Genomic DNA, 16,978 nt, shown 5'->3' with positions numbered 1-16,978 from the left:
CCAGTAGCCTCTTTGATCCTCCTACCAGACATCTTCAGAGCGCAGCTACGAGGAGGGTAGGAGGATGAAAGAGGATACTGGGGCGTGGAGTAACCGTGCCGTGTAGCTTCAGCATATTACCTTATATTATTATAAACAACGTTAGGTGCGTTTTTGACCCTGCATCAATAACTTTTTGCACAGAATATCTCAGTAATGTTTAGGATTTATGAATGTAAAGCACTGGGGCACATTTGCGTATCATAACAAAATGTTGTGCTAAAAGAAACTGCAGATAAACACTTACCATAGTTAAGTAGCATCTGGTTGCCATTTACATTTTTTCCTCATGTCTGGCAACTTTTGCTTAAAAAAAAAACTGTAAAATATCAGAGCTACATACTTAGATTTTTTCCATATGTGAATTGTTGTGCAAGTGTGTTAAAGGGGTTGTCCGAGTTTTGAAAAAAAAATACATGTGGCCGGGAGCGGGCTGCCTAAAACAATAAAAAACAACAATACCGGTGCCCTCCGGTATCCAGCGCTTGCTGTCGCTCCGGTCCATGTAAACAAACATGGCCGCCGGAGCAGCGGTGGATTCAGCTTCCGGCCGGACCCGACAACCTTCCGGCCCCCATACACAATGCTGTGTATAGGGACGGATAGGCATACCCGGCCACGGCCAGCCGGAAGCTGAATGCAGCGCTGCTCCGGCGGCCATGTTTGTTTACATGGCGCCCGGACCGGAGCGACAGCAGCGCTGGATACCGTAGGGCACCGGAAGGTAAGTACATCTTTATTGTTTTAAGCAGCCCGCTCCCGGCCACATAAAGTTTTTTTAAACTCGGACAACCCCTTAAACACTGTTTTTAGTTGCTGCTGTTTGTGCAACAGCTGAAAAACACTCAGTCGGAGGGATTTAGCATCATCATTGTTTTCTATGCTACCCTGGATAGATCCTGTACTGGCTGAGCCATGAATCTAATTTATGACATGTCTCATCATAAATTAACCACATAGATTTGGCAGTCCTTGTGCCTAAGATTAAGTTTATGCTCATGCATTTCACTCATCATAACAGCAGATAACTTGCATGTAAATATAAATGTGGCAGATGCCCTGGTCTCTGCCTACACCACACCCTTCTCATGGATTCTTTTAGGAATGTGGTGTAGATAAAGGAAAATCTCTATTTACACAAAAAATGTCAAGTTGAAAATATAATAAAAACCCAAGCTTTATGCTAAAAAAACAGAAGCAATGTCATCCCAGATCCCCCTCATCGAATTTACAGTATAATTGTAGTCTCGATGGGCTAATACTTTGTTAGTCCAGACCTCCAGGTTTTTCATCTCAACACATCAAAAGGAAAGCACAGCACAAAGTTGTCATTGATTACAAGCACCGAGTCCCCTTATGTGATATTTTCCATGGTCTCATTATATCTACAGTGGAGGCTCGTAACATAGTATCAAATACAGATGTGGACACAGACTTTAAACCTTGTGCCCTAGATAAAAGTGTCTATGTATAAAGTGAAATATAATAGACATAGCACAGGCCTGAACAAGTTTTGAGAATTTAACTCAGTTATTACAATAAAGCAGAATATAAATCTCCATGAATAAAGGGTGTGACACTGGGTACAAGAGGTTCTGTAAAATATTCTGAATGCTTACAGAAAATCTCATGGTGTCTGACATTAGGGGCATGCAGAGAAAACTTTAAGTACTATATTCACCTTATCAGGCATTTTTTATTAATTGTTTCAATGTTTGTAAAATAAAAACTTAAAGGGGTCATCTAGTTTTCATAAATGTTATTGTTTGTATGATGACAATGTAAACAATTTTCCAATATACTTTCTATATCAATTCTTTATGGATTTCTGGGTCTCTGCTTGCTGTCATTCTATAGGAAGCTTCTATGTTTACTTCTAGTGGATAGAAATCTGTACATGGTCATGTGGTGTCACACAGATGCACGGCTCATTAGTATGACAGCACAGGCATCAGAGCTGTGTGATATAATCAGCTGTGCACCTGTGTGACATCACATGACCATGTCCACTGGAAGTAAACATAGAAGCTTCCTATAGGATGACAGCAAGCAGAGATCTAGAAAACTGAGGAATATATACAGAAAGTGTATTGGAAAATACTGTAACTGTTTCTTATAGAAACAAAAACATTTAATTGGCAATCTTATTATGCAACTCTGCAAATAGTCATAATGACAATGTTACCTTACTGACCTCCATTTCTTCATGGTTACATGCTATGTAGTCTGATCCTGCTGTATACAATCTATACATCTTACCATATGTATGTTAGCAGAGACATATGGAAATACGATGGCAAGACTACTGCCATTTCAATCTGGTTCTGGTCTAGTTTTAAAGAAGGTTACTCAGCAGGAATTCCAAACCATCTGTCTCCAGCATTTATTCACAATGGCGGGGACAGGGAGATTAATGTGGTTTATGGCAGAGAAGCCATAATGAATCTCCCTCAATGTATTAGTAAATGTGGCCCAATGAAGCCATGGTCATGGTCAAGCCATGACAAAGGTCTGCAGAACAGTCTGTGGACACAGAATAAAGCTTGCACAGTTGTTTTACGGTTCAGTCATAAGAGCAATAATGCCTATTGCAGAATGTGCAAGCTAGATAGCTGAAACGGGCAGCAGCTTGTAAACCCACTGTACTATCACACTGGTGTGATTTAGGGCCACATACTAAGGGGATTATCCATGGACCTCACCCTTTATCAGCTATACAGGATTCTGAACTTTGCTGTGGAGAGGTAACAAGGTGGCTTCCTCTTATGGTGGTCCCTGTGACTAATAGCAGCTGGCCCATCGGGCACATAGACACCGGTATGTGGTACCAAGGGGTCAGGCTAGCGAATGGTCTATGTTAGTCTGAAAGTGAAGCATTCTGTGTACAAGCAGAGTCAGGAAACAGGCAGAGGGTCGTGGCAGGCAGAACAGTATAAGAATAAAAGCCGGAACCATGTACCAAGGAGCACAGATAAGGAACAAAGTCACAGAACATGGTGGGGGTCACACACAGGTTGTCAATAGAAGCAGATACCGTACATCAGGGCTAGTCAGACCAGGAACCTTTGCTCAGGTTTGGTGAAGCAGGGCATGCTGGACTATATGGCTACAGGTGCACACTGATAGGCTGGATAATCATTGCTGGAACACGCCATGTACCTTTAGGAAAGAGAAGGGGAAATCACCCGCACTCCTAGGGAGCTGGAGGAGCAAGGATGCCTGACAGAGGAGTTAGTATGCAGTGGGGTTTTTGGAACATGGAAGGAAACGGCGGCTGTGAGTTTGCGACGGAGGACATCAGCGTTACGATAGCAATCTGAAACACTTTGGCTCCAGATTAATTAAATTCCTCACAGAGCACACCGACCACACGGTGTCATTATACAACCATTTATATTCTGTAATAACGTATAAAATATTAGATTCTAACTTTGAAAATATTTGGCATATTGTTACTGTAAAATCACATTCTGGTTTTTCTGCTGTTAGAAGAGATCAACTTTTATCCTCTACAGATAGCATAAATTCTTGGCTTGAATTTCTTGTTTCAAAAATGAAAATAAATACATTAGCCGTTCCTTTTCCATTTTTAGTAGGTTTTTTTGGAACTGGCCTATCTTTGATATGTTTGTTACAAATTCCACTGTTTCACAAGACTTCTTGAATTCCCAGGACACATGAAGATTGGGCAAATGATATTTACAACAAACAAACCATTTTTCAGTTGGTGTCTCTAGTCCATACAACTGCAAAATAGACAAAGTTAGTGCACTTTTCTCATCAGTTAATCATTTTACATACTTCACAGCTTTGCTGCCCAGTGTAAGTACAGTACAGTAAAAAAAACTGCTTATGTACTGTATGAGCTAAAAGATTTTTGTTGCCAAGGAAATTGTAGGATTTGGAATTCCTAGATTTGGCAACATTTGGCATCATATGCAGGGCAGTTGCTATTTTATATAACAAAGCGATCAAACCTTCTACATTTTAGTACAACCTTTTACTGTAGGCTGGAATACCCCATACCGTATATATTTACGGTCTTTAGGTGAGAAAGTTTCGCCTTATTCAGATTCCCATTGGTTCAAAAATAAGATAGATCCTGAAGCTTGGGAGGCAAGTACTAGATCACATAAAAGTTTAAAGGGCTTCTTCTCAGGGACAGCATTCAAGCATAACTCCTCAAATTTAGTAAGGAACTGGTTTCTCATCCCTCCTATTGTAAATAAGAGTAGAAGGAGGATTCTTTTAAGGAATATTGTAGAAATTTAAAAATCCACATGGAACAGGGGCTCATCTAAAACCCAGTGTGAGATTCATCTTCTTATTTTTTTCTAAACTGTTATCCGGCAAACAGCAGATATACACTCACCGGCCACTTTATTAGGTACACCTATCCAACTGCTCGTTATCACTTAATTTCTAATCAGCCAATCACATGGCGGCAACTCAGTGCATTTAGGCATGTAGACATGGTCAAGACAATCTCCTGCAGTTCAAACTGAGCATCAGTATGGGGAAGAAAGGTGATATGAGTGCCTTTGAACGTGGCGTGGTTGTTGGTTCCAGAAGGGCTGGTCTCAGTATTTCAGAAACTGCTGATCTACTGGGATTTTCATGCACAACCATCTCTAGGGTTTACAGAGAATGGTCCGAAAAAGAAAAAACATCCAGTGAGCGGCAGTTCTGTGGGCAGAAATGCCTTGTTGATGCCAGAGGTAAGAGGAGAATGGGCAGACTGGTTCGAGCTGATAGAAAGGCAACAGTGACTCAAATCGCCACCCGTTACAACCAAGGTAGGCAGAAGAGCATCTCTGAACTCACAGTACGTCGAACTTTGAGGCAGATGGGCTACAGCAGCAGAAGACCACACCGGGTGCCACTCCTTTCAGCTAAGAACAGGAAACTGAGGCTACAATTTGCACAAGCTCATCGAAATTGGACAGTAGAAGATTGGAAAAACGTTGCCTGGTCTGATGAGTCTCGATTTCTGCTACGACATTCGGATGGTAGGGTCAGAATTTGGCGTCAACAACATGAAAGCATGGATCCATCCTGCCTTGTATCAACGGTTCAGGCTGGTGGTGGTGGTGTCATGGTGTGGGGAATATTTTCTTGGCACTCTTTGGGCCCCTTGGTACCAATTGAGCATCGTTGCAATGCCACAGCCTACCTGAGTATTGTTACTGACCATGTCCATCCCTTTATGACCACAATGTACCCAATATCTGATGGCTACTTTCAGCAGGACAATGCGCCATGTCATAAAGCTGGAATCATCTCAGACTGGTTTCTTGAACATGACAATGAGTTCAGTGTACTCAAATGGCCTCCACAGTCACCAGATCTCAATCCAATAGAGCATCTTTGGGATGTGGTGGAACGGGAGATTCGCATCATGGATGTGCAGCCGACAAATCTGCGGCAACTGTGTGATGCCATCATGTCAATATGGACCAAAATCTCTGAGGAATGCTTCCAGCACCTTGTTGAATCTATGCCATGAAGAATTGAGGCAGTTCTGAAGGCAAAAGGGGGTCCAACCCGTTACTAGCATGGTGTACCTAATAAAGTGGCCGGTGAGTGTATACCAAGCTCCAGGCTTCTCTGAATCTGCAGTCTTTTTCACCTTGGACCCTGTGAATAAGATGGCGGCTGATGGCTGGTTCAAGCAGAAGAATTTTTATTTATTAACTTATTTATTAAATTATTTTATATTGTTCCCTTATTAAAAAAAATGGCTGGACCATTATACAACCTCTTTTACCTCTTGTGTCACCCCCTCACCCTCATAGTCTGTAAGTTCCTGTGAGCAGGGCCCTCACTCCTCTTGTTCCATATGACTGTTTGTTCTGTGTAATGTAATATTATATCTGCATATGTCCCCTATGATTTGTAAAGCGCTACGGAATTTGATGGCGCTATATAAATAAAGATTATTATTATTATAAATGTTAGTGTAACCTATTTTACCTGTAATCAATGATGTGGTTCTCTGATATCTGCCTTTAACTTTATAATAGAGGTGTTATATTTCATTATTTTAGACTTAATTTGTTAACACTGCTGGCAGTTCCTGAGACCTGAACAACATTTGCAAAAATAAGCACTCTCTAATTTACTATAATTAGCTATCTGCTGGTGTTTAGTTGCTAGCAGAGGCTTTACCTTGCCATGCTTTCCATTTACCATGCTTTCTGGTTGTCAAAAGCTCTCTCCAGCAAATTTTTTTAAGTAACTTTACAGTTACTCTTCTAGGGAGTATACTTATCCAAGGAGTTATTCTGACCGCCATATTAGGGGGTCAGCAGGGAATTTTTCCCTGCTTTGGCCCAGTTGGCTCAATGAGCATCAGGCTTACACGTTTTTTTGCCTTCTTCTGGATCAATACAATATAATGTATAGGTTGGACTCGGTTGACTGATGTATTTTTCTAACCTTTTTTCTATGATACTATGACCCTATTTCCTTTATATTTTCCTTCTTTTACTCCCTTGATCTCTTGCTAAACTGACATTCATTATGGAATATCTCATGTACCCATAAGCCCTGCAGCTCAAAGAGGTATCAATATGTTATATAAAAGTCTTAGACGGTAGAAGGGCTTGAGAGAACAAGTAATGTGTAAGGGAGGAGAGAGGCTGCTAGAGCTAAATCTAGCACTTCATTCACATTTTGATCAGTAAATATTTATAGCTAAGAATTATAGGGAAATATAATGTAATGACCAGATATTGGTCCACCACTGGACTACCGCGTATGATGATGCAAGTCGACAACTGGGACTGGAGTCTAAGTGGTAACCGGTTTTCACCCGACCCCGGCAAAAAACCGGGTTACACTTGCTGCGGCGTAGTACCAGAGTGACTTGTGTACGCGGTGGCAGCCAAAGGCGAGGTACAGAAACGGAAGTCAGGTTTGTGGTCGGGGACAGGCAGGAGGTCAGAACAGGTGGCACAGGATCAACGTCAGATGCAGAGCAGAAGGTCAGGGCTGGCAGCGGAGGAGCGGAAACAGAAACAGGTCTGGGGTCACAACGGGAAATCAATACACGAGCACAGGGCAACAATAGAAGCTTTCTCCATTCCATATAGCACAAAGATCCAGCAGGGTGTGCGGGAGAGGCAGGGTTAAATAGGATTCGGGGGAAGGCCAGCGCCAATTAACGCCGCACTGGCCCTTTAAATCTACTGAAGCCGGCGTGCGCGTGCCCTAGGTGTCGAGAACACGCGCGCATGGTCGTGGAGCCAGAAGCAGGAGCGAGGCCGGATAAGTGGATGCCACAGGACACGGGGGCATACGGAGAGGCACGGGTGAGCCCCCAACCCTAGAGATGGGTCGCGGGATCACCTGTTACAACAGGTATTTAAGAAGTGTCTGTGCCACAAATGTGTTGACCCTTTTGTGGCGCAGCTGCACCAGGAAACATGTGACACAAATAAGGGGGCATTCCGGTTCTCAGTCAAAGCGTGCACCAGTCCAACTGAATTGTGTTGCACACCCCATGTTAAAGGTGCACCAGGAAAAAATTGGTACACTCTGTCAGGGCAGTGCAAAGAGTGTCAGATTCATGAATACCGGACGCCAGAAATCATAAATCTGACACACCCTGCACTATACACAGGCATACTACGTTTAGTGTAGTTTGCACTACTCTTTGTAAATGTGACCCACAGTGTTGTTCTTCAAATAAACACACTGGTGGAGATTTATCAGAAGTGTATGAGGTAAAACTGTGCTAGTTGCCCATGGCAACCAATCAAAGCAAAGCGTTAACAGCTGTGCAAAAATGAAAGCTGTGCTCTGATTGGTTGCCATGGGCCACTAGTACAGTTCTGCTCTCAGACACTTCTGATAAATCTCCCCTTTTTGTAGCACTGAGTTGTTTTTAATGTCCAGTTTGTTTTAACTAAATAAAGTTCAGCATAGTGTATCTATGTGTAAGTACTTGTCCCTTCTGGACACTTGGTATGATATGACGCTACTCTGGAAGACCACTGACTCATCAATCTTAGTGGTAATCATGCCTTGATGCCAATGCCAGAATCACTATTAGGCTCAACCTTAAGGAGATAGTTTTAACCTAATAGAGTATTTTCTAGTCAATACTATGAAGCTTCTAGTGAAACAAATCTGTTTTACGTTCCAACACCCATCTCTTGAATGGGAGCTGAGATGCAGTTTTCATGCTTGGCCACCACACAGAGAATGGAGCAGTGTAATCAGGGAACCCTTATTGTGTGGCTGTGCCTCTTATATAATCAATAACCCAGAAATCCCATATGTAATAGGCCATAATAAGAAAAAAGAATAAACACTCATGTGGAGAAGATTAATATTTTAATTACACACATTTTGCATTATGAAAAATATGTCATACATAGTGTAAAAATAAATCTGAAGATCAACTTCTCACCATGATCAAGAAATCAAAATGAAAGAAAACACATCCTACAACATAAGTCGGTTCTATGGTGAGGAACAACAAATGAAATCCCCGTTTCCTTTTGACAAACGAGAAACAAGTCAAACTGAATGAGAAACTTCAGTATAAACAAATTTCTTAAAACTAGACAAATCCCTTACATGTATAGCTGAGGTTCCAAACACAGATACATTTGACCAATATCAATATCTGGATGGTTGTCACTGCTAACCACAGTTGACCACAGATATATGCTACCAAAGTAATAAATATAAATGTAAATAACTGTCTATTAATTTAGGAGGATTTTTTGAGCTTTTTTTAATTAAATTAAATTTTTTTTAACATTTTCAGAGGATTTGGCACATGGTAAAGGACCTCTAATGATGTCATGAATTGGGGAGGGATGAGTGTTTTGCTCAGGTTCTCTTGGAAGCTAGAGAACAGAAGCTGCTGCTGCAGGGCTTTACATTATATGGGGCTGCTGCAGGGCATTTTATTATTAGGGGGGCTGCTGCAGGGCATTTAATGTGGGGGCTGCATGGGGCATTTCATCATGGAGGCTGCATGGTGTATTTTTAACTGGGGAAGGGCTGCATAAGGCGTTTAATTACTAGGGGGGCTGCATAGGCCATTTTATTAATGGGGGGCTGTTGCAGGGCATTTCATTAATGGGAAGCTGCTGCAAGGAATTTAATAATGGGGGGCTGGATGTGGCATTTCCTTACTAGGGGATGGCTGCATGAGGCATTTCATTACTAGGAAAGGCTGCATGGGGTATTTAATTGCTGGGGGGCTGCATGGGGTATTTCATTAGTGAGGTAAGCTGCATGGGGTATTTCATTACTGAGGGAGGCTGCTGGGCATTATAGTAGTGGGGGAGGCTGCTGGGCATTTAATTACTGGGAAGACAGCTGGGCATTTAATTACTGAGAAGACTGTTGGGCATTACGTAACTAGGGGAGGCTGCTGGGTATTACATTACTGAGAAGACAGCTGGGCATTACGCTACTAGGGGAGGCTGCTGGGCATTACATTACTGGGAAGGGGGAACTGCTGGGTATTACATTATTGGGGGAGGCTGCTTGGCATTTCATTACTGGGAAGACTGCTGGTCATTACATTACTGGGGGAGGTTGATGGGCATTACATTACTGGGAAGGTTGATGGGCATTACATTACTGGGAAGACAGCTGGGCATTACATTACTGAGAAGACAGCTGGGCATTACATTACTGAGAAGACAGCTGGGCATTACATTACTGAGAAGACAGCTGGGCATTACATTACTGAGAAGACAGTTGGGCATTACGTTACTAGGGGAGGCTGCTGGGCATTACATTACTGGGAGGGGGAACTACTGGGTATTACATTACTGGGGGAGTCTGCTGGTCATTACATTACTGGGGGAGGTTGATGGGCATTACATTACTGGGGGAGGCTGCTGGGCATTACATTATTGGGGGATGCTGCTGGGCATTTAATTGCCTGGGGAGGCTGCTGTGCATTACATTATTGGGGGAGGCTTCTTTTTACTACATTGTAGGGGTTGGTCTATGAACAATTAGTAGCTATCCACAAATTAGGTTAGAAATGTATGTTTACTTTTCTCATAGACTGTGGAATTGGACTTCCAGTAATTATACATTTATCTCCTATCTTCTGGTTAGTTGACAGTGGTAGTTTGTGAGCCACTCATAATGGCAATTCTCTGATAAGTAAATTCTCTGATAAGCCACAGATATCTCCTTGGGAAACAGAGACTCGGTCACACATGCACACTACCATTCATTCCACAGATTGTAGGACTGATGGCGAGTGTGGAAAGTATCAGTCAGCCCCACTGGCTGTGGAATGAATGGTTCTCTGCATGAATACTATTGTGCAGGACCCCCAATCCAATCAAACATGACAGTAGTACCCCCTAGAGATCAAACATTTATCTTGTACTAATGTACTATGTGGCTAGCTGGCAACTGTAATTTGTGAGTCAGCCAAGGTAATAGCCCATTTGTACACACCACTGAATATTGATATTAGTCTGCTTTACAAATATCTGAGTTTGGAAACTCAGCGAGTGCTGAAAAAAAAACATCAAGTTGTCATCACATTGCACAAGTTGGAACTCCAAAGTATTAAAACCTTAAAGACAAATAATGTTTCGTTAATGCCTTCATTTTTTGCTTTTTATGACCCACTACATGAAATTGATGCTTAAAGTGGTTGCATAACTTTTCTCCATGTTCTTCTATTGTAGCTCTGTCCCTTTCACTTTAATGAGACAGAGCTGCATAGTGGATTAAAGTGGTGCTGTTTCTAGATAGAAAAGAAACCCTTATTTTCTTATTTTAAACATCTTCTTTAGTATCCTATAAAATACTTTACAAGTAATTGAGCTTGCTGCATCACGTGACATCACTGTACTGTGCTGGATGACTTCACTAGTACACTACTAACCCTCATTACTCTCAGTCTGTTCCTGGGGTCCAGTATTAGAAAGCATCCGATTTACAAAAAAAAGCCTTAGTGTTTGCTTTAGATTTTACAATACTACTCGCTTCCAACTTCATTTCCTCATACTATGGTCAGTTTCCAATGTGACTGGTTACAACTATGACCCTTTTCACAATAGCAGCATAATACTGAAAAGCACAGCCAAATATAGACAAGTGTCCTGCTGCATTCTGCAATACAAAAATCAACCTAACAACAAAATCAACAGTGTTTAAAAAAGTACAAAAATCAAAAATAAAATATGTATACCTCAACATAGGAATAGGAATATACATACATCTTCATCAAATATGACACAAATATAGTACATTGTAATCATGTACACATTTCCAGTATATGTACCGGTGTCTGACTATGTAGACGAATGGAAACCCAGTGTACTGGGACCCATGTGAAACCACACTTCCCAATATGCTTTGACCTCCCTAGAAGGTGAGTGTAAAATAGGTTTTATTCATTAGAGTGTTACATTTAGAAAACCAAGGGCAAGGTCACTCTTTACGGGGCATGGCTACTCATATATAGCCTTCTACAATGTTGGTTAACAGTGTGTGGCTAGGGCATCTCTGCCTCTCATTGGAATGGAGAAAATACTGGGCAGATGTTGAGGTAGATTTTTTTTCTGTAAAATCTGCATCACAATCTACCATGTGAATTAGCCCCAATTGGATAGACTTTCAGAAACCCACAATGGAAGTAGGTTATACGTATAAAATGCTTTAGCGCTAATTATCCATTGAAAGCATTTATAGTATTAATAGTATTTTTATTCAGGTGGCTGGTACAAATACTGGGGATGTGTAAAAGCAATATTATGCCTCACACAGTTTCTATGGGATTATCAAAAAACATTTGAAGTCGCATCTTTAGAGGAGATAATTGTAAAGAGGCTGCAAAAATATACATCGTGAAAGTTGGTATCATTTATACAAATATAACTGTTGACCATTTAATGGTAAGGATTGAATATAGGACTAATTCATTATAAGATGTACCGTATTTAAGCTATGTTCCCATCTGAATTGGAGGTTCTGTTCTCCATCGTGGGAGCAGGAACTATGAATTTTAAGGAGGTCCCTAACATAGCTAGAGAGCCCACAAGATCCCATTCGGATGTCCTTACATTACTCAGATAAAAAGTCCTAACAGAGTGTCCAATTTAGATGTATACGTGGCCTAATATGGATATTAAAAATACACAACAACGACTGCACAATTATTCAACCATTGAAGTATGGGTCTACCCTCATATTAGTTTGTCACTTTCAAAATATTCAGAAGAAGAAAAAAGTAAGTGAATTTGACTAAACTGTAATACCAGGAACAGTCCTGGATAGGACTTTCTTTTAAAAACAGTCATATATTTGTTATTTTAAAAAACTAAGTACTTTTTAATTACAACATTTCACGATCTGAAATATGTTGATCTGTATATTATACACTATACAATAAGGAAATATAGTTTTTATTATATCATTACTTCTACAAGGCCTCAGCATTACCAATTATAGCTTATTTCTGTAGAGGGGAAGTACATTGCAAGGATAAAGGGAAGGAAACTGTAATTAATGATAAACATTTCTAGGGGCTAATATGTAATCTTAGGTTAATAAGAATCCACCTTTGTCCCTCTTGGATATGTATAAAGAAAAAATAGTTGAACTGGAGGAACACAAACCATGGAAAATGGACACAGACAAGTCCTACATTTCCTTAAATCTCCTCCTTTTATCTGATTTTATTTTTTCTTTTTACTATTAAAACTGAAATATAATGAAATATTTTATATGTGTTTTAGATCATCCATGCTTCCCCTCCCCATCACTGTCCTATGTCTGACTGTAAGACAACTGGCTGCTGCAGGCACCTTGCTGTTCTCTATGCAGGAAAAATGACGTGTTAAACCTTTCCCTTTGGTGAAATCGCTCCTTAGTCGAGATAGAACATTTTCTTGTCTGCAGGATTTTATTGAAATTATAAGCAATGAAGAACATGTAGGAAATAGTTAATGTCCAGGTGTTTACTTGTATTAGGCTTAGTGTTCCTTTAAGTCATTACACTGCATTGGTAAATCGATAAAAGACACATTTTTCTTCAAACATTGCCAATTTCAATATCAACTGAGGCGCTCCTATGCACATCACACAGGGTGCTCTCCGCTAGTCTGCTAATAATTTATTCATGCCCCCAGCTCCTCTTCTATTCCACCCCTTCCCTCAGATTCAGCAGTTCCCGATAGCCAGTGACATCACCTGGGTCTTGGGAATTCTCATGGCATTGGCACTCACACTACCTGCACTGGGGAGCAGGCGGCTGCACATTGAGGGAGCCGACCTCACAGGCATGAGCATTCCCAAGAGCCGGGTGATGTCCCAGGCTCCCAAGAACTGCTGAAACAATGGGTGGGGGAAGGATAGAAGAGAAGGAGGAGGCATTAGTAAATTATTAGCAGATGAGCATTGAGCACCCTGTATGAAGTGACAGCGCTAATTTGCATAAATTAAAAAAGATGATTTCTGCAGAAATTACAATGTTTTATGAATAAGGAAGAGAAGTGCCTGCATCAGCGTGTACACAGCTAAATATGAGTTTGTTTACAGTGAGCTTTTCTAAGTGGTAGAGTTCTTTAACCTAACAATCCATAAATATAACACCAAATCTATCTTGTTGATCATATAACAACAGTATTTCAAAGAGCTGCAATATTTATGTAGCAAAGAAAATTGACAAACACACATTGATGAAAATTTCTAAATAATGGGAGTTACTGGCAAAATTTCTCACATTGGAAAACATTTACTGATTTGCAATATCTTGTATATTCACCAAACAAATATTTTTGCGTACATGTCCCAGGTACTAACTTTCCCCCAAATCTTTTGTTCCAACAAATTCAACAATACACATGTGTCCAAGTACTAAAAGTCGAAATCATTCTGCAAAATGGAGAGATTGGCCCACATTTACGAAGGTGCTTGCGCCGGTTTTCTGGCAGATTTTGCATGTTCTTTTAGGTGCAAACTGCTTGCACATGTATTTAAGAAGTGTCTGCACCACATTTGTGTTGCACACAACCTTTTTGCGATGCAGCTACCTTATGCTTGACACAACACAAATTTCTGTACTGTAGGGGGCGTTCTGGTGCTCAGTTGGACCATTTGCCACATTAAACATGCAAAGTCCAATACAAATGTGTTGCACGCCCTATGTTAAAGGTACACAAAAAAAGTGGTGCACTGTTGGGACAGCACAGAGGGCGCCAGATTCATGCAGAACGTGCGCCAGAAATCCTGAATCTGGCTCACTGTGCACTATACATTGCAGTGACAATGCATATGACAATACAGTGGACTACCGGTGGACCTAGCTTTTATCTATGAAAATTACCTTCGCTTACTCTTCTCTACCAATAGCAGATAGTACATTCATTTCCCAATAGCCAACCAGGCAATTCCCTCTTTATACAATATGGTAACATGTTAGTAAAAACGTGAACACAGTCCAAAACAATAAATGACTAATAAAAACTATAGAGAAGGCATAAAAAAATACAATACAGATACATATGCTTTGCGGGACATCAAATACTTTAACATAATTAAACTCTGGGTTCTTTAAAATTAAGGAAAAAATAACTTAAGCCAATGTGTATACTATACGATCTCATATGAAGAAAAAATCATTGGCATTGATGTTGCAATAAGGGAGAAGAAAACTTAATGAATTTTTATGGTGGAAAACCGATACATGCCTAACAAGGGAAGCCGATATGGATTGTCTGGAGAGGAGACACCCCTCATCTAAAGAATGTAGTTATAGCAGCACAGAATTTCATTGCATCCTTTTCATTGTATGTCTCAAAGTAAACACAGTGGAAGTAATAGTGTATCACAAAAATCAATGAACTGTGTTTTTTCACGTGCCACTAGATCTAAACCAGTCACTTATTTTGGGCTACATTGAGCCTTTTTTCATCTTACAAAAAGAAGTAATTTTGTGCTTCAACATCAGCATCACTTTAGTAGCTTCCCAACAATATAATAAAATCAGACTATTACACAACGATCTCTGACACTTATATATACGCCTATATGTGAGATGCTCATTTGAAAATCATGGGCCACGAAATAAAAAAAATTACTTTTGGTGAACGTTATGATTTTTTTCTTTTTTTTTTCTTTTTTTTTTAGGTAGAATAAAAACAAAAATAAACATTTTTCTTTAACAAGTAGTTAAACAGAAATGAATAATATATTACATCTACAATGATATAAGCAGCTATATGTGTAACCACTTGCCATGTATGGACTATGCAGATAATCGCTCAATGCACATCTAACTGCTTACAAAAGATTGAAGCTTTTGGCAAGAGAACAATAAGAGCAAAAATGAGGCATGTTAACAGATTATCAGCATGTTAGGCAGTGGCACATAGCGAGACCATTTGGAAATCCTAACCCTGTGTAATAAACATATGTAACACATTTCATGAATGTAATAAAAACATTCAACTAAACATAATAAAAAACATAAACACAATAAAGTTTTCTGATCCTGTCATACAGGTTTGCACATTTTTAACTCGTGGGCATCAACTTCTTGCCATACAATTATGTATGAAGGATCTCCACGACTGCTTAGTTTCTGAGAAACTGCATGATGAAGGGCTGTTCTGTATAGATACAAGATGATTCCTTCAGTGGAGCATCTCCATTCTCACAGGACTAAGCATTTTACTCGACTCAACTCCAAACTTTTTTGGATCTCAGGGACATTTTCAGTAGCCATCATATCCCCATCTTCTACTTCCTTGGCGGGCTTGGGTAGCATGGAATGAAAAGATGCTGAAGACAATCAGGACCTTTATGCCTCAGTAGAAGAATGACTTTCCAGGTAGGAGAATAAACATCTGCTGATGAATCTCCAAAGTTGAGCAAAATTACTGTAATGTCAGTATTATCGCTTCCTTGCTACAAGCCATGGTGTCAATCCCTTAGAATGGATGAAAAATATTAAGAGTTCTAGTTAAGTAGCCATTTAGAGCAATCATCTAGCATGTGAGGTTCAACCACACAGCAAACTCGTAGACATAATTCATGCAAGCCATTAGTCTGTACAAACATGTTAAACAACACAAGTCACTGGTGCTATTTGGCATGGGCAGAGAAATGTCATGGACATTGTGTATCCAGTGAACTGGGTCCAGGCGCTCATTGAGTCTATGGAAATCTATCTAGAAGTAAAGCAATATGAACAAGTATCTCTTCAGTCCTGGAGATTTCAACAGCAGCGACAACTACTGCCAAATAGCTTGTGCAGATGGGTAAATGGTGGACTTATGGACAAGTAAAAGAAGGTATATGTAAACGTATGAAATCATCTTGTTTTTCTCTATAAATACAAAGTTTTGATTATATACAACTTCATGCTTGCATGGTTAGATTTGTCACTGCAAAAAGAAATAAAAACGTGATTAGTAGCTGTGCCATGCCAATACAACAAAACATAGTGGCTGAGTATTATTCACTCTAGTGACCCCAACCGGATGTGAAAATGATAAAAATACAGTACATAGAGGCCAAGACAACACCTTGTACTCTTGAACATGATTTTTAATACCTTAAGGACGTGGCCTGTTTGGTCTTTCTTTATAAGACACGTTTGTTTACTTTTTGAAGCTTAAATTCCACAATACAAAACTTTTTTATGTGACATAGAGGCATATGAGGGCTTGTTTTCCAATGGCTTAATTTTCTATGTAATATTAAGATGATGATTAAAATTGATTGACTCTACAGTGGATAAACCAAAAAATGGCTATTCTGCCACTTGTTTTTAATTAAAATGTTTTCACTGTTCTCCCTACAGTTAAAAAAAATATATTTTTTTAAGATGAGCATATTTTTATTCCTTAATTAAAAGAGCATTGTTTTGAGAGGGAATGTTTTAGGTATTTCCTTTGGTTTTAAGCCAAAACCAGAAGTGGATTAGCAAAGAACT

At 40.0% G+C, this 16,978-nt stretch overlaps 1 protein-coding gene across 1 annotated transcript in view; it reads right to left on the bottom strand.

Moving 5' to 3' along the window:
- Positions 1-8,362: 8,362 nt before the first annotated feature.
- COL25A1 (collagen type XXV alpha 1 chain) overlaps positions 8,363-16,978 on the bottom strand; it is a 311,581-nt gene continuing 302,965 nt past the window's right edge. The window contains exon 37 of the mRNA XM_072119318.1: positions 8,363-16,427. Within this exon, the coding sequence (XP_071975419.1) occupies positions 16,425-16,427 (3 nt within the window). The 3' untranslated portion in view covers positions 8,363-16,424. The remainder of the gene's footprint in view (positions 16,428-16,978) is intronic.

Source organism: Engystomops pustulosus, chromosome 1 (assembly GCF_040894005.1).
Source record: "Engystomops pustulosus chromosome 1, aEngPut4.maternal, whole genome shotgun sequence".
Classification (NCBI taxonomy): Eukaryota; Metazoa; Chordata; class Amphibia; order Anura; family Leptodactylidae; genus Engystomops; species Engystomops pustulosus.
The sequence above is the reverse complement of the archived record's forward strand: the minus strand, read 5'-3'. Positions and strand labels throughout refer to the sequence as shown.